This window comes from Homalodisca vitripennis, chromosome 1 (assembly GCF_021130785.1).
Source record: "Homalodisca vitripennis isolate AUS2020 chromosome 1, UT_GWSS_2.1, whole genome shotgun sequence".
Lineage (NCBI taxonomy): Eukaryota > Metazoa > Arthropoda > Insecta > Hemiptera > Cicadellidae > Homalodisca > Homalodisca vitripennis.
In genome coordinates this window covers 28756607-28774758 of record NC_060207.1, presented here as the reverse complement: position 1 = coordinate 28774758, position 18152 = coordinate 28756607, and the positions used below count along the sequence as shown (strand labels likewise).

The 18152-nt window shown below is 32.0% G+C and overlaps 1 protein-coding gene across 1 annotated transcript in view; it reads right to left on the bottom strand.

Annotated features, from left to right (window-relative positions):
- Positions 1-374: 374 nt before the first annotated feature.
- The window catches only part of LOC124358873, a 43926-nt gene continuing 26148 nt past the window's right edge, over positions 375-18152 (bottom strand). The window contains exons 6-9 of the mRNA XM_046811110.1: positions 13937-14038; positions 5957-6118; positions 4378-4496; positions 375-673 (exon numbers count right to left, since the gene is read on the bottom strand). Of these exons, the coding sequence (XP_046667066.1) occupies positions 4412-4496; positions 5957-6118; positions 13937-14038 (349 nt within the window). The 3' untranslated portion in view covers positions 375-673; positions 4378-4411. The remainder of the gene's footprint in view (positions 674-4377; positions 4497-5956; positions 6119-13936; positions 14039-18152) is intronic.

Sequence of the window (18152 nt, the reverse complement as noted above, 5' to 3'; positions counted from 1 at the left end):
AAAACTGTAATATTTGTAAGAAAAATAGTATAAAATATAATAAAACTGTGAGAAATAGGGCAGAGCATTCTACAGATAGGCAGTCACAGTGTTAGTTGTTGATTGAGTGATGTCATGCACACGGCTGACTAGTGCATGAACACCCTTTTCTCCTTGCATCATGAGCTAGAAATAACAATTTAGCTCAATGTGTATATTGTGTTTAATAACCATGATTGCCCAGACAGGTACAGAGCTAGAAATAACAGCTTACCTGAGTGTGAGTACTGCATTCAGAAGAAAAACAAAATTCTATGCTTGGGCTAAAATTGTACAGTATAATTTAGACAATATTTTTGGTAAATACTGTAAAGGTATTCTAATTAATGCACAAAAAGATTTACATACTTTTTATTAAATTAAAAATGTAACTCGCATTAAAATATTTATTTACAATGCAGAAAATTCTATTTAAAAAACAGTTATGTTCACTCTGAGGTAGCAAAATAGAAACATTTTCCCAATACTAAAATATTACATTAAATTACTAGGTACTAAACACTGTACAAATATACAAGTCTATTTACAGATATTTTTCATATCACTATAACAACTAAAATGCTTTTACTAAACTAAAATGTACACTGTTGGAGATTCATGCACAATCATTGGAAAAGAAGATCACATCATAAACCTGGAAATAAAAATTCCATAAATGTTATGTTATAATATGAACAGATTACTATATATACTTTGGTTAAGACAAATTAAGTGAACCACACCTTATTTGAGCACTCTAAATAATCAGAAATAAACAAAGTATTTCACCATTACTAAAAAAGTAAACATGTCTTATTTTATCAGGCGAAGTTAAAGCTAAGAAGCCCTCTCTCACACTTAACCTGGGGACCAGCCGCTTAAGGGTGACGGCGGTGGTGAGTTTGATAGTGAACAACTTACCTTTAGTTGTGCACTATCTCATTTCAACTGCTCTGAAGGGATACAAGCAAGATGGAATAGTGTTTACGTTATTTCCAATACTGCATTTTGATAAGAAATACTATAGATGTTATGATTTGTCTATACCTTTCTTTCAAACTGGATACACATCCAAACGCTCTGAGTATTGTATTTTTTATTGGTCATTCAGATCAAAATATTAGTTTTTTTTATTAAATTTTATGTAGTTTATACCTATTCCAAAATGCATTATTAATCCTTGTACTGGGCACCAACTCAAGAGTGATAAAGTATGTCACGAACACAGATTAAACAGAGCATTATTGATCTCAACAAACATGGTATCTGCGTGTTTCCAAGCTAAAAGCAATTCAGTGTGTTACATACATCACAGATCAAACACAGAAACAATATTGACCTCAAATGAGCTATAAATATATTCAGATTGTCAGTGTCACAAAACATAGATCAAACAGAAGCACAAAACATAGATCAAACAGAGCAATGATAACCTCAACCTCAACAAATATGGTATCTGCATATTCCCAATGAGCTATAAATAATTCAGATTGTCAGTGTCACAAAAACATAGATCAAACATAGCAATGATAACCTCAACCTCAACAAATATGGTATCTGCGTATTCCTAATGAGCTATAAATAATTCAGATTGTTAGTGTCACAAAACATAGATCAAACAGAGCAATGATAACCTCAACCTCAACAAATATGGTATCTGCGTATTCCTAATGAGCTATAAATAATTCAGATTGTCAGTGTCAGAAAACATAGATCAAACAGAGCAATGATAACCTCAACAAATATGGTATCTGCATATTCCGAAAGAGCTATAAATAATTCAGATTGTCACAATCAGTGTTATAAAACATAGATTTAACAGAGCATTAGTGACCTCAACAAATATGGTATCTGAGTATTCCCAATGAGCTATAAATAATTCAGATTGTCAGTGTCACAAATCACAGATCAAACAGAACAATGATTCACCTCAAAATATGGTATCTGTGTATTCCTAATGAGCTATAAATAATTCAGATTGTCAGTGTCACAAAACATAGATCAAACAGAGCAATGATAACCTCAACCTCAACAAATATGGTATCTGCATATTCCTAATGAGCTATAAATAATTCAGATTGTCAGTGTCACAAAACATAGATCAAACAGAGCAATGATAACCTCAACCTCAACAAATATGGTATCTGCGTATTCCTAATGAGCTATAAATAATTCAGATTGTCAGTGTCACAAAACATAGATCAAACATAGCAATGATAACCTCAACCTCAACAAATATGGTATCTGCGTATTCCCAATGAGCTATAAATAATTCAGATTGTTAGTGTCACAAAACATAGATCAAACAGAGCAATGATAACCTCAACCTCAACAAATATGGTATCTGCGTATTCCTAATGAGCTATAAATAATTCAGATTGTCAGTGTCAGAAAACATAGATCAAACAGAGCAATGATAACCTCAACCTCAACAAATATGGTATCTGCATATTCCGAAAGAGCTATAAATAATTCAGATTGTCACAATCAGTGTTATAAAACATAGATTTAACAGAGCATTAGTGACCTCAACAAATATGGTATCTGAGTATTCCCAATGAGCTATAAATAATTCAGATTGTCAGTGTCACAAAACATAGATCAAACAGAGCAATGATAACCTCAACCTCAACAAATATGGTATCTGCATATTCCTAATGAGCTATAAATAATTCAGATTGTCAGTGTCACAAAACATAGATCAAACAGAGCAATGATAACCTCAACCTCAACAAAATGGTATCTGTGTGTTTCCAATGAGCTAAAGCAATTCAGTGTGTTACGGTCATATAGAACACAGATTAATCAGAGTATTATTGACCACAACATATATGTTGTATGTGTGTTCCAAATGAGTTAAATGTGATTTAGTGTAACAATCACAGAACTTTATTGACCTCAAAATAAATATGGTGTCTGCGCGTTCCCAATCAGTTAAAAGCGATTCAGTGTCACAGTCACAGAACACACATAAAACAGAACATTATTGGCCTCAAATTTGGTATCTGCAATGAGTTAAAAGCGATTCAGTGTCACAGTCACAGAACACAGATCAAACAGAACATTATTGACCTCAAATTTGGTATCTGCGTGTTCCCAATCAGTTAAAAGTGATTCAATTTCACAGTCACAGTGTAACACAGAATACGGATCAAACAGAATAGAATATATTTATTGCATTGACAATATATATTACATTGTATGGCAATAGTTAATAATAATACCAATTTTTTCAGTGGTTATTTTAAAAACTAAATCTATTCATTCGACTTTCCATACAGCTGCATGCAGGCACACATTCATACACATACAAAGAAACAAAATTTGTGGGATCAACTCCCATGATTGCAACACTGCCGTGAATATCAATCCATAGTGTGCTCCATGAACTTGTTAACTGAGTAAAAAGCACAATACACCAGGTAGTGTTTAAAAATTTTTTGGATTTGTTTCTAAATTTAGTGTTTCAGGGAGATTGTTAATGAATTTCATCCCAGCTTGAGAAGAGAGGCGTTCAAATGCTGCTGTCGGGCTCGAAAGCGCTCCTGAGCTCTTGTCTCGTTTATTAACATTATTGACCTCAGTTATGGTATCTGCATCTTCCAAATGAGCTATAAGCAATTCCGATTGTCACAGTCACAGTGTCACAAAACATAGATCACACAGAGCAATGATAACCTCAACAAATATGGTATGTGTGTATTTCCAATGATGTAAAAGCGATTCAGTGTGTCACAGAACACAAATAAAATAGCGCATTGACGATCTGAACAAATATGGTATCTGTTTGTTACCAATGAGCTAAAAACGATTCAGAGTCACAGTCAAAGTGTTTCACAGAACAGATTAAACACAACAAGTATGGTATCTCAACACCATTCAACTTTCACTGAAATGACAGACTGGTGTTCCTTAATAAAAGTAATGTTTTAAGTATAAATAGGCTTTACGCTGTTATAATCTTAAGTTCTTTGAATTTATTCCCTGCAGGACCTTTTATAAACTAAGCCAACAATTATTCTAATATTTTAATTCATACTCTTTTATTTAGATTCAAATTAGATGTTGCTCTATACAAAGAATGCCATATAATATATATATATATGAATGTCTTTAATTCCATTTCCATTTTTTATTTGTAATTTCATAGAGAAATACAAGTGTGAAGCAATTGCTTTGGTATCCAAGGTTTATTTATTTAACAGGTTAATAGAACAATATTGCAGGATTACTATGACATAACAAAGTTTAAACATCAATTAATTGTAGGCCTACAGTTATTTTGTAATATTTGCATCAATGAAATGTTAGGCTGTGACAACAAGAGAATACATTTAATTTATAAATATTATTACTTACCTGAAAAATTAATTTCCAGGACTTTGCAAACAAACTATAGGTCATCAATGATATCAAGTAGTCCATCAACTTGTTTTTCTAATTTTATAAAGCTATCTAACGATTGCTCCAAGTTTTTTCTGAAAAATATCAAATAAGGTATATATAAATATAAACACATGTACATTTTAATAATCTATAGACAAAACTATTCAAAATTGCATGGGTCTATATCAATACACAAGTTGGTCCTTTTTCCAGGATAAATTAATTCATGCTGAAGTAGAGAATGGAAAATAGTGAATGTCAACACAACACACCAGTTGACATTGCATTAGAATAATGAAGAAAGCATCTTATTACAAGTAAAACAATTGGTTTTGAATTATTTTATCCTATTTTCATGTTGGGCAGTTCTTTATAAATAAAAGTGTATAGTAACAGGTAGTTAGCTTGTGGAGTATTCCTGGAGCAGCAAAATATTATTAAAAGTAACTATTACACAATTGATGCCAGAGTTAACCTGAACAAAATAAATTGTAGTGTTCTTGAAATTACCATAATTTTCCCTACTTACGCCTACAGATTTTTATAGTTAGCTCTGGGTTTTATTTGAAATTGATGGAAGTTTTCTACCAATGACCTCATTTAATTCAGTGATGTTAAGGAAAATTCCCTGTTCATGTTTGAGTCCCCATGTAGAGGTGTGCCAACCCGTTAAAGACGCAAATAAAATCAAAATATTGTTATTACATTTTTCAGTATTGTTTGCTTTCTACTTTTCGTTGCAATGGTAATATTTGACCTAGGTGAATTAAAAAATTTAATTTGAAATAAATGATTTTTACTAGAATTTTATTTCCTACAATTTCGCGAACAAGTCACAATTGATCATGATTTTTTAAATAACATTTTTGGAAAGAAACATCTTAAACTATGTTACTTATTATACTGTATATTATCTTAGGCCGATAAATGAATATATAATATTATCCCAAAAAGTCGTAACTTGGGATAAGAGAAACTACAATAATTATTAAATACGCGCCCACAATCATATATACATAAACCTTCCAAGAAGCACACACTTATACAAATAAAAATTATCGAGCAAGATTAGATGACATCAAACTACTCCTTAATTACTACATTATGCTTATTAGGCAGAGCCACCACATAGGGTTAACTGGACCTGTTATGTACCGTGACTAAGATGAAAGGCAATTGGAAGAAAATTAGGCAATACGTTCACTTACTTAGATATTGTAATGTTTTTATCTGCCCATAAATTTAGTACCAAAGTTCAACCCGACTAAATATACTGTGAGAACATTTGTAGATCCTAAATTTATAACACCACATTTTCAATTTGATTTCTGGAAGATAATTCAGTAGTTACATGTTTACAATTCAATATACTTGCATATTATAAATATAAATGCATGGAATAAAAATAAAGAAGGATGGGTATAACATATAGTTTCCTGCAATATCTTAATTTGTTTATTACAAAATCTCAATTAGTTTACTACGTATTAGTAAGAAATTGTAAGAATTAAAAAAATAGTGGTAAAAATGTTGACTCTAATTTCTAACAAACCTGTAAGAATTGTCTTGTAGCAATTCCAGAACATTTTCTACAGTGCAATCAAATCCAAATTTATTTCCTTGTGCATCAGAGAAACATGTCACTGCCTTGTGTAGACGAATAACTATCTCACTAGTAATGGTAAAGGTTTTGGGATTTTCTGTCCCAAGAATTCTGTAACAAACAATTACAGAATATTACACCAGCAAACCAAAAAAGAGCATACTATAGTAATAACATATTGTTCCTATACTTATAGGATCAAAGATACTCTTTGGGCAGTCATCCTCTTCATCTTCAGTTTTGACACAAAACAAATAAACTTTAATATATTAATTTACCAAGGTAAGAACCTTTTTAACCTTTTAATAATGTTTACCAACTTAGTTTGGCGTTGATTTATGACTAAAAGAGTTAATCGTCGTGTAAAAATGACCTATTTTATTACGATCTGTGATGGGTGGTGATTCAACAAGAGAGAAAATGATGAAATGAATAACAAACACCTCCATAGACATTCTCCCTGCAAAAAGCAGCAGCCAATGTAAAACCAGATGGAACATACAATGAGACTTCCATTTTGTGTCACCAGCGCTCATTTATAAGGACAATATCACAATTGGCATCATCCAATACAACAGCTTCTAATTTGTTTCTAATTGATTGGATATTTAAATGTATAAGTAGTGTTACTTAATTTAGCACTGACTAATTTGTGACTTAAACTAGACTTATTTACACTATCTCTCTTGTCCACATTGTTGCCAGGTGTTGGGTTGTCAATGGTGAGTTTCCCGATGGAGGTCTTGTTGATATTAACTGCTCAAGGTTTGAGGTGACCTTTGCTGGCACCTTACTGATGCTCAAATCCTCTGTAGAGGTTGATAATGAATAACCCCCCGCTTCTCCCACACCGCTGATGCAGCTGCCTCACATATTCTGCTCACCAACCATAGCTCTCCCCTACGGTTCAAGTGCATCCTATGTCTTGTATGGAGGTCTCTGGTAGCCTTACTGGCTTCCTTCCACAAGAGTGACATTATTTTAGTTTTCACAAATGCTCTTTAGGGCCACGTTATTGTTTCTTGTTTCATTATTAACACAAGACCAAACTAACAAATCATATCAATTAGGAAGATCAATCAAAACTACTTCTTCTCTTATTGTATCATTTTAAGGTATCAGTTATAGAGTCAATCACCAGCTGGGCTTCATTACAGGATACATAATTCAAATCAACAAAATATCCTTGCTCTTCAAACCCTCTCCATCTTCTTCCAGGCCTTAAAAAACCAACTGCATCACATTGGCATTTGTTTTTATTAATACACATTGCTAGAGCTTTACCATGGCTGCCAGAACAAAGCAACATTCTTGGAGATATGGCTTCATCATTAGTATTGGTTGCACAAGTCGCCGAATCATTGTTTGTGAGAGAAAGAGGTTCAAAGTGATTTTCATTTGTAATTGATCTTTTTGTTGTGACACAAAACATTACAATTTTCCTCTGTGCTGCTGAACCACCTCTTCTATAAACAACCTTATTAAAACTAGTATTGTTGGCCAGGTCTGATTTTGCGGTTGACAAAAACTCGTTGAACCCGAGTGGTTTGAGCCTTGTTGGCAAGGGAGAGAAGCATGAGAGACACTTTGATACATCTTTTACTATGGCTTTATGTTTAGTCTGTAGTTCAATATCGTCTTTCTGCAGTATTTTTTTGACTTCTTCTAAGCTTTTAATTGAGGAAAACATTTTGGTCACTTCTTTGTTAATTTTACACAATTTGCAATTATTTTTAGACTTCTGCAAGTTTTTTTTAGGCTTCTGATTTCCTCCTTTTCTTGATCACAAAGAAGGATAAGCTCGGTCTTTAATCTATCCTTTAAACTGTTTATTTCATTAATCAATTGTTTTTCCACGATATTATATTTCTCCTTAAATTCTTTTATTTCATCTTCTTTTAGCATTATTTTGCACTCAAGTTCTAGTTCACGAGATGATTTGCTGTTTTTAATGTTATGTAGTTCTTGTTTTAAAGCTTAATTTTCATGTAAAAGGATGTTCCCTATATCAGCAGCAAGAGACAATGATAGCTCCAAGACTTCATTAGGACTACTACTATTTACAGGATTTTCATTACTCTTGCTGTCGGTCTAGACATTTCTATTTTTCCAGCTCTTCTTTTCTTAGGTCTTTAACTTCGGAGTATTTCAAGTTGATACATCGCATATGTACCCAACTTTGGTAAACCCCTGAGCAAAATACACTTCCACGGTGGACATACCCTCCACACTTAGAACAATTGTTACTATTTTCTACCATTATAGCAGTCACAAAAATGTGCTGAAAAGTTTGGAAAGTAAGTAATTAAATTCCTACTATTAAATAGTAACGTTTTGCTAAAAAAAGTTGTTGCTCACTGTTAGATTTGAACAAGGTAACTGGTTCTTAATATCCAGTTAGTTACTATCAGCCAGTGACCTTACCCCTAGTCCACATCAAGATCAAGAAATCAAGAATCAAGATATCTTTATTGTCTTTAAGCACTTGACAATGCAATGGACAACGTCACTTTTTCTTATATCTAAAAGGCCTACTCCTATCACACCTTTAAAATCCCATAATACAAGTGTAATGATTAGACAGTAAGTCAAAATAAATTTTATATGTACATTGTAGATGTGAATAACGCCACAATTTGGTCATTAAAAAGAAAATAAAAGCAAATATGATATTAGCAGCATCTCGTTAAATATATATATACGAGGGCCATCCAGAAAGTAGTACCCGTTTCTGCCGCGTGAGGCGCTGACGACGCGAGTAGCCGTCGGTCAAGGTCAGATCGCTTCAGTGGCTTGTCTGCCTTCTCTGTTACAAGTTCCGTGACGCTAGCATTGCCTGTGTTGTTTCTGTGGCAGTTCATAATGTTTAAAAAAATTGAAAATGCCGCCAGTTGTGAAGTGAGGGCTGTAATAAAATTTCTCAACGCAAGAAACGTTCGACCTTGTGATATTCATCGCCAATTAAAGGAAGTGTATGGAGACAATGTGATGGAAGAGTCATCTGTTCGGCGCTGGTGTCATAATTTCAACTTGGGGAGGGGGAACACACACGACGATGAGCGTTCAGGGAGACCATCTGTCATTACAGATCAACTGCTGGGGTCAGTAGACGAATTCGTGAGGAACGACCGGCGCGTCACAATTGATGACATCTTCCCTAATGTTTCTCGAACAATTGTTCATGAAATTGTCAAAGACCATCTGCATTATTCAAAAATTTGTGCAAGGTGGGTCCCTCGCATGCTTACAGATGAGCACAAAACCAAGCGTATGGCTGCTGCATTCACATTTTTGGAACGTTATTCTGATGAAGCAGACACGTTCTTGCATAGTTACTGGTGATGAAACGTGGGTTTGTTATGCTTCACCTGAGAGTAAACGACAGTCAATGGAGTGGCATCATACTCATTCACCAAAGAAACCAAAAAAATTCAAGACTGTTCTGTCCACCAGGAAACTTATGGCAACCATTTTCTGGGATCGACGTGGTGTACTGCTTATTGATTTTATGGCCCGTGGAGACACTATTAACGCTAATGCGTATTGTGAAACATTAAAGAAATTACAGCGGGCAATACAAAATCGACGGAGAGGTCTATTGTCTGATGGCGTTATTCTCCTCCATGACAATGTCAGGCCTCATGCAGCGGGGATAACACAACTTCTGCAGCAATTCAATTGGGAAATTTTTGACCATCCACCGTATAGCCCGGACTTGGCCCCTTCAGATTTTCATCTCTTTACAAAACTTAAAGAGTTTTTGGCGGGAAAAAGATTTGACAGCGATGAAGAACTTAAAGAAGGCGTGACTACGTATTTCAATCGGCTGGCGGCGGAGGAATATGACGCTGGAATACAAAAACTCATCACACGTTATGACAAATGCTTAAATTTGCTTGGAGATTATGTGGAGAAGTAGTTTAAGGTATGCTCTTTTCAATAAAAATGTTTATATTTGTTAATATTTACTTCTGTGTCTTTATTTCACAAACGGGTACTACTTTCCGGATGGCCCTCGTATATGTATATAATGTTATATTATTGATACAAAATAATTGAATCGGAAAAAGTAAGCACTCTGTGGTGTAATGGTAGCACACTCACCCGGCAAGTGAGAGATCCGGGTTCGACTCCCGGCGGAGCAAGTACTTTTTGTGATTCAATGTTTATTGAAATTAAATAAGGCTATTGCCATTTATACAATTTAATGTAAGTTAAAAGTCGTTTGACAGGTATTTGGTCTTCCGATCATATGTTAGTTCGCTTATTTAAACACATATGTGCCAGATACGGAAAAATACAAAATAATTGAATCGGAAAAAGTAAGCGCTCTGTGGTGTAATGGTAGCACATTCACCCGGCAAGTGAGAGATCCGGGTTCAACTCCCGGCGGTGCAAGTACTTTTTGTGATTCAATGTTTATTGAAATTAAATAAGGCTATTGCCATTTATACAATTTAATGTAAATTAAAAGTCGTTTGACAGGTATTTGGTCTTCCGATCATATGTTAGTTTGCTTATTTAAACACATATGTGACAGATACGGAAAAATACAAAATAATTGAATCGGAAAAAGTAAGCGCTCTGTGGTGTAATGGTAGCACATTCACCCGGCAAGTGAGAGATCCGGGTTCGACTCCCGGCGGAGCAAGTACTTTTTGTGATTCAATGTTTATTGAAATTAAATAAGGCTATTGCCATTTATACAATTTAATGTATATATATATATATATATATATATATATATATATATCTAAGAAATTATATACAGAATAAATTAAATAGCAAATAAAAACAATAAATATATTATAACAATAAAACAATAAAGAGTAACAAGAAATAAATAACAAGAAATATAACTATCAACAAAATCATAATTATTAAAAAAATTAAAGTACTAATATCACAGGTTAAGTAGTCATTTAAAGAATAAAATGTGTTATCAACAAGCCAATTACTCACAACATTTTTAAATCTACTAATAGACACATGCCATGCTTTTTCAGGAAGTTTATTAAAAAGTTTAATCTGCATATAAATAAAAGTGCCTTTGGTTTTCTCCAATCAAACCTTCATCTGTTCAAGCATATATTCTTTTCTTGTACAGTAGGAGTGTATTTCTTGTCTACTAATAAAACTGTCTAATTGTTCTTTTATACTAAGTAAAGTACAACAAATATACAGGGATGGAAGGGTCATAATTCTAAATTTTTTTAAATTGGGACACAAGAAACTCTATTGCCAACATTTGTAATAATTCTAATTACTTTCTTTTGCCAAATGAAAGCAGTTTTAGCACTAGTACTGTTTCCCCAAAGTGTTACACCATACCTGAGCTGGGAATGGAAAAGGGCATAATATGCTGTGATTAACATTTCAGTACTGATATTATACTTTAGTTTCCTGATAAGGTATGTAACCCAAGCTAATGTTTTACAAAGAAAACTTACATGTGCATCCCAATTTAATCGATTATCCATGTACATTTCTAATAGCTTAATAGGTTCTGTGTACTTACTATCAAGGACACAGTTTCCATCAAGAGTAAAAATTTAATTTTCTGTTTTACTATTATTTACTACGAAAAGGTTGGCTTTAAACCACTTAATAGCTTCAGTCATTGCCTGCTCCTGTTCTAAAATTAAAGTTTCCAGATGTTTATTGCTATTTAAAATAGTTGTATCATCTGCATATAGAACAGACCTACAAGAAAAATGAAAAATCATTTATTGCTACTACAAAAAGAAAAGGACTGAGTACTGAGCCTTGTGATACTCCTAGTAAAACATCTGCTTCTGATAAGAGACAGACTACTACACTGTTATCAGTTGTCAATGTCTATTCCAGCATCAGGCAATGACATGCATATACAGTAGCTGCACTACCAAAACTATAATTTATTGAAATCAATCTAAATTATATTTTGTGTTACTTGGTGACTTGTTAGTAATTTTCAAAAGTGAGAATATATAAACATTAATTTAATTTTTAAACATTTCAGTCATAGAGGATTATGTGTTTTAGGTTATATCTTCTTTAAGGCCTATTTATACTGGTATATTAGTGCAAATATTGAATTAATATGTAGAAACTATTTATTAAAAAATATTAAAAATGTTGATATAAACTTAAATTTCTGGAATAGGTTTATAAAGTTCACTTACATGTCTTCATTATAAATAAACCCCTTTAACTAGTACAGTTCAAAACACCTTGTTAAATATTTTAAAACAATTATTAAGCTATATATATGATACGATTAAAACACAGCTGAAATGTTTCCAGTGGTCGTATTGAAAACGAAAATCCACTGGTACTAAATTTGAGATTATAAAAAAATATCTATAAAATGTTGTGAATATGACACAAAGTAAGGATAAGACCAATACAGATGAACTGCATTACATTATTGAACTTAACCTTGGCCTAACCAACATGTTGTCTAGGTCGGATGGGTTTTCGACCACACCACACAGTATACAGTAGAGTCCCGTTAATCCGACCTAATTGGGACCGCCCCCTATTCGGATTATGTGATTGTTCGGATTAGCCAGAATTACAGAAAAATACGGTTTTAAACTTGAAAATGGGTCTATTTTGTTATAGAATTATCAACATTGTTTATTAAAACATGTTTTATGACTGTTGCATTGTATTTCTTGACAAATAAACGTGTTTGCGAATACTAAGCACATTTACCGTATTTAGTGTGAGAGTTCTATTGTTAAGCAATGTGAGTCATCCAATAAACTCTCTTCAAAGCGACAAAAGACAATAACTGAATTTATGTCTTTTAACAATTAATATTATACTCAATAATAATATCAGTACTGTACGTCCAATTTTTGTTTGATTTCACTTCTTAATACAGTAATATAACTAATACTTAACCTATAAGTTTCAATTTGGTACTGTATTTAACTTCATTATTTATGCACTGTACCGTACACAACTTGTCTTAATAAAATACTGTATGTCTATTTAATTAAAGTTTTCTTTGTTTATGTATGAAATGATGCACCCATTTTCATTTTTTAAGTAATTAGTTCCTATAACTGTTCATTATCGTTATAAATAATTCCTCCTGGACCTGTTCGGATTAACCGACGTTCGGATTACACGTGTTCGGATTAGCGGGACTCCACTGTACAATATTTTTTTTGGTTAGTATATTTCTTTCATTAATAAATATATATTGTTGGGTACTTTATTTACAATATGTATTTTAATGAGAAAAATAAAGCATTTATTACTATTATCATATTGTCAACCAACGGCCTTGGCAACACCACTGCCTGTACACCATCAATCTCCATTTACTGTTAACAGACTATGGCGTATAAAATATAATGAATGAGACTGATAAGCTTCTGATTCAATAAAAATAAATGTTGTTTTCATTGTTATAATTGTTGCTATTAACTGGTTTCTATTAATTATTTTGATTTTTAATCAAAATCAAACAATATTTGTTGATTTTTATTAAATTGTGTACAACTTTTCTAGAGGAAGCATGGAATGTGAGCTTTAATAAACTTAGATTAGTTTTAGAAAAATCATTAAAAGGAAAACTATTTTTATTCTGTTACAGATTACTTGGCCTGTGATATTAATTCCTTAAGTTTTTAAAACTATTACACATACAGGTATAGTTGTCATGCTTGCCCTATTATATTTGTTTGTAACTTTTAAATAATTGCACCTAGACTAAGGTATTTTAACTGCCTCATTATTTATTTACCTAGTGATCGTTATTTTTATAATATGTAAAACTGGATACGACAATTATCATATACAGTATTGGGTAATCTGACTTTGTCTATGTCACTATGTGAGGTTATGAGAAGTGAATGTCACACTTAAGGGGTTGATAACTTGTACAATCATGATTACATTATTTTAATTGTCTTGAACTAAAGAATGACTCACCTTTTCAATGTTACCACAAAATTTGCGATGTTTTCATAAAAAAGAGTTAAGGAGTCCACATCACTGGCATTTCCGCTCTCAACTCGTTCTTTCCAATCTTCACTAAAATATTGAAAAGTCAGATTTGTATTAATTAAACTTCAATAAAGGAATAAAATCTATTAATAAGTACACTTGAAATTAACAATAACATATTTTTTTAATCAATGATACTGATAAAACTTGTTTCTAACAATCCTGTTCTTAGCAAAAGGCATTTTATGACACTATGAAAAGTTAAGGAATGGAAAAACTCAAAATGTAATAGTATGACTGGAAATCAATAAATCATGGTCAATATATGATATATCAAATAAAACTTTTTGAAAAGACAAAGATAATACCAAAGTTCTAAAAGTGCTATATATTTGCATTATTATGTACATACAATTATTATTAATATACAGTTACTCAATATAGTAGCTATTTATACGTTATATATAATTTAAAAGTATCTTAACACATTTACCATAGCACATTCATTGACACAAGCACTTTCACTGCAACACAATGTTCAGTCTTACTATTAATAGACATAAAAGACAGTAAGTACTTAGGTATCAACTACAGTAAATATATTAATTTTACAAATAAAACAGTAATTTATGACAGAGTGGTTTGAAATAAATACTGGTTTTGAACCCTTCAAGACTTTTTATTTAGATGAGACATATTAAATTAATTAAAATACCTTGCATGCTCTCACATTTCCCAAGGAAATGTTTGTCAAATTGGAAGATACAAAAAACAATATTTTGAGATTATTGGATTTGTCAAGACTCTTCTTGATTTCAGATCTCACATATCATGGCTTCCGATAAGTTGTTCCTCTACAATTCGCTTATTATGGAGGCGGAATTTATTTTTAAATCCATAAAATACATATAACCAGTTCTTGAAAAGAATTTGAATATCTTCAACTGTTAAAAAGCATAAGTGGGGAGGCAATATCTTTATGGACAACCTGCAGGCCTAATATTTAGATTCATCATTTGATATACTATAAAACTGCACCTGATCTGTTCTACACCACTTTTACCCTCAGCATACATGATCCAGACTGGTCAAGTTAACCGAGTTGCTTGGAGCAGGATAAATGAGCGATGAGTGTGTCAACTATTAATACATTAACATGCAATACATAACTTCTGTGGATTGGAGTAACTGATTTGATACCTTTTGGCCAGTGCAACCTGTATCTCTACACTTGATTGATAGGACAATTTGTCTTTAATAGGTTCAACATGATGATCTTTTACAAATTATAAAGTAAACTTTCACATAAACCGACAAAAAGAGAAAAATTGTCAAGCCATATAAAAGATACTTAAAAATATGCAAGTATTTTGATACCTTATTTGTTATGAACTGATAACAAAATACTGGAATAAATGTTGTTTTCTACTCTTGTGCAACCTTTATCAGAATACTTATTGACTAATTTGCACAAGATTAGTAAATACACATTTATCCTGTCATTTATGATATAAGATATCAAAATCTTGTATTTTTACAAGCTATCTGTTATGTAATTTTAAAATTTCACCATTCTGAAACTATTAAGATGGATTTTTTCTTCCTAAAAGTAAAATCCTAATAACACATACAAACATGCAATGTTATAATTCTGTAACTTGAATCATTGCCTTGATATAATATTAAATTTCAAATACACACAGAGACGCCAAACAAAAAAAAGCATATTACAGTGTTAGAGGAAATCTTTGTATTGAATTATATACCAAAAATATTTCCTTACATTTTTGAACACTGTATAAACAACACAGTCTTCAGCGACACAATAAGTAAATCCACAGTTTAATGTAAATAGAATTTTGCTGTTGTTGCTGAGGAGTATTGAATGCAAGGTGTTGAAGGTTATCATCATAACTATTGGTATAATCATCGATGTAATATATTGATATAAGGTTAAGGGTCCGAAATATCAGAAAGGGATATACTGCGACATGAGACTCAGTAAGAGTGCAGTTAAACCTTAGTAATGACACATTTGTGGCCAAGAGGGTGGTAATTATCAATATGTCTGGACTAATAACAATACAACGTAAATATTAAGAAACATTATTCAATAAAAATAATTATAACATTTAATTATGTAGTCAAAAAGGTATCAATCAATACAAATAATGGCAATTTACTTACTTTTAAAATACCAGGGACGAGTTTACCTGTATGTTTGTAAACAACACAGATTTCTTTTGCCGTAAGCGTAAAATGTTATAAATAACCAATACTGTCCGATCAATTCTAAGGTCAAATTTCAGAACAGAGCAAATTTAAAGATAGGTTGATCTGAACAGTATTTTGTTACTCTTGGAGAATAACAATGTTTACACATGTTTATTGTAGTTAAAACCATATTTTAATGGACAATTACCAAGTCTAACTTCAAAATAAAGGGAAAACTTGCTTCCGATTTATTTGAAATTATGGCTTTCATATTCATTGTCACTCAATGTGCACATAATAGTACAAACAAAATATTTTTCCATATTTGCACAGTTCAGCAAATGTAACACCCAAAAACAAACAGCAGACGCTGGGCAAAACTAAAATTAAAGTTACAAAACCCAGATGTACCAACAAGAGACAAAGAAAGAAAAAAATACTGCACTGAAACATTTTTAAGTTTTAAACGTATTAGTCAGAATGCTGGACAATAAAGTGGAAAAACGAAGCAGACTGTAGTGTCCATGTCGTTGATTCCAGCATTTTATGCACTTGTACAGATCGTTGCTCATAGCGATTTTAGGTACTAAAAGGCCTAACAACTCCATGTGGCAGTAAATGAACACTACTTTGAGTTTTGTTTGATATTAAAACAGTGTTTTGTTTATTAATTATTCTCTGTTAACTTGTGTGTGGAAGGCACTCTACTCTTAACTTACATCTATTTTATTAGAGATTTCATCATTATGACTAAGATTATAGTACTGAATAATTCATATTAAGTAAAAAAACCTGAAGACAAACATTGTCATATGTTATATCTGACTTTTGAATTTATCGTGTTCCTTGTTTTATGACTTTAAGCCTACAACTACTTTTAATTTCAATCATACACCTGGACAAAGTAAGAAGCAAAGTTTACGCCAAAATAATGTTAACTGATCTACCTTCGCTCCCAAATTACTAGAACAAAAGATTTATTAATAACAATAACCAAGTGCAATGAATGGATTCCAACCTCTGGCCGAAAGAGCTCAGCTTGAATGAATTTAAATTTAAATAAAACATGCCCTAATGAAATAATCTGCATTTGGACACGTCAATGCAATTCTAAATTGTTGTATTTTTATGGTGATTTAGATACAGAGAATTAAGTGAAGATAATATTTAATTGGAAGTATTATCTCATTAATAATGTTCCTTGTCTTAAATCTGGACCTTTACCAGGTCAATTTAAACTGATGCAACTTTGTTTCTTTAAGCTTTCATGTTTCCTTTAATTAGAATTTTCAATCCTTCTTAAACCATTCAAATTATTAATGTACTGAACAATGTAATAATAACAACATTTAACCCCTTCATGGTTTTTGATGTAATATTACGATCATAGCGATAGACAAAAAATGCTAATCATGTAGTATTATGCATTGTTATTGACCCTGTTTTATTCTGTTTTCTGCCATAATATTATGCAGGAAGCATTTCTATGGCAACTGCGTGTTGTGCAAGTACTTCTGGTGTTTTGTATTATATGTCAGCACTTCCTTGGTTCTTTGTCATGAATGTTTGCACCTTGATGAGTTTGCTGTAGTCGCACAGTTAAGACAGCTACCGTGTGTTGTCGCATGTCACCCATCCTGGAGTATTTTATAATTTAATTTCTAGTGTTTATCGTACCATGGGAATATCTGATGCAAAAATAGATGATTGGCTTTGTTTACATGGCGATGATAACACATACATCATATAGTGAATATAACTTATAGGACAATGTATAAAAAATAACAAAGACACATACACATAAATTTTTTTACATAAAAAAGTATATATCTAAACTCTACAAACCTGTCTCTGTAAAAAAACACACAAAAACTAAATTCAGCAAAACAAAAAATTTTAGGTACAAAAAAGAAACCGTTTTAAAAGGAGCTAAAAACTAAGAATAAAGGTTAAAACATAAAAAAGTGACTAAAACATTTTTATTTAC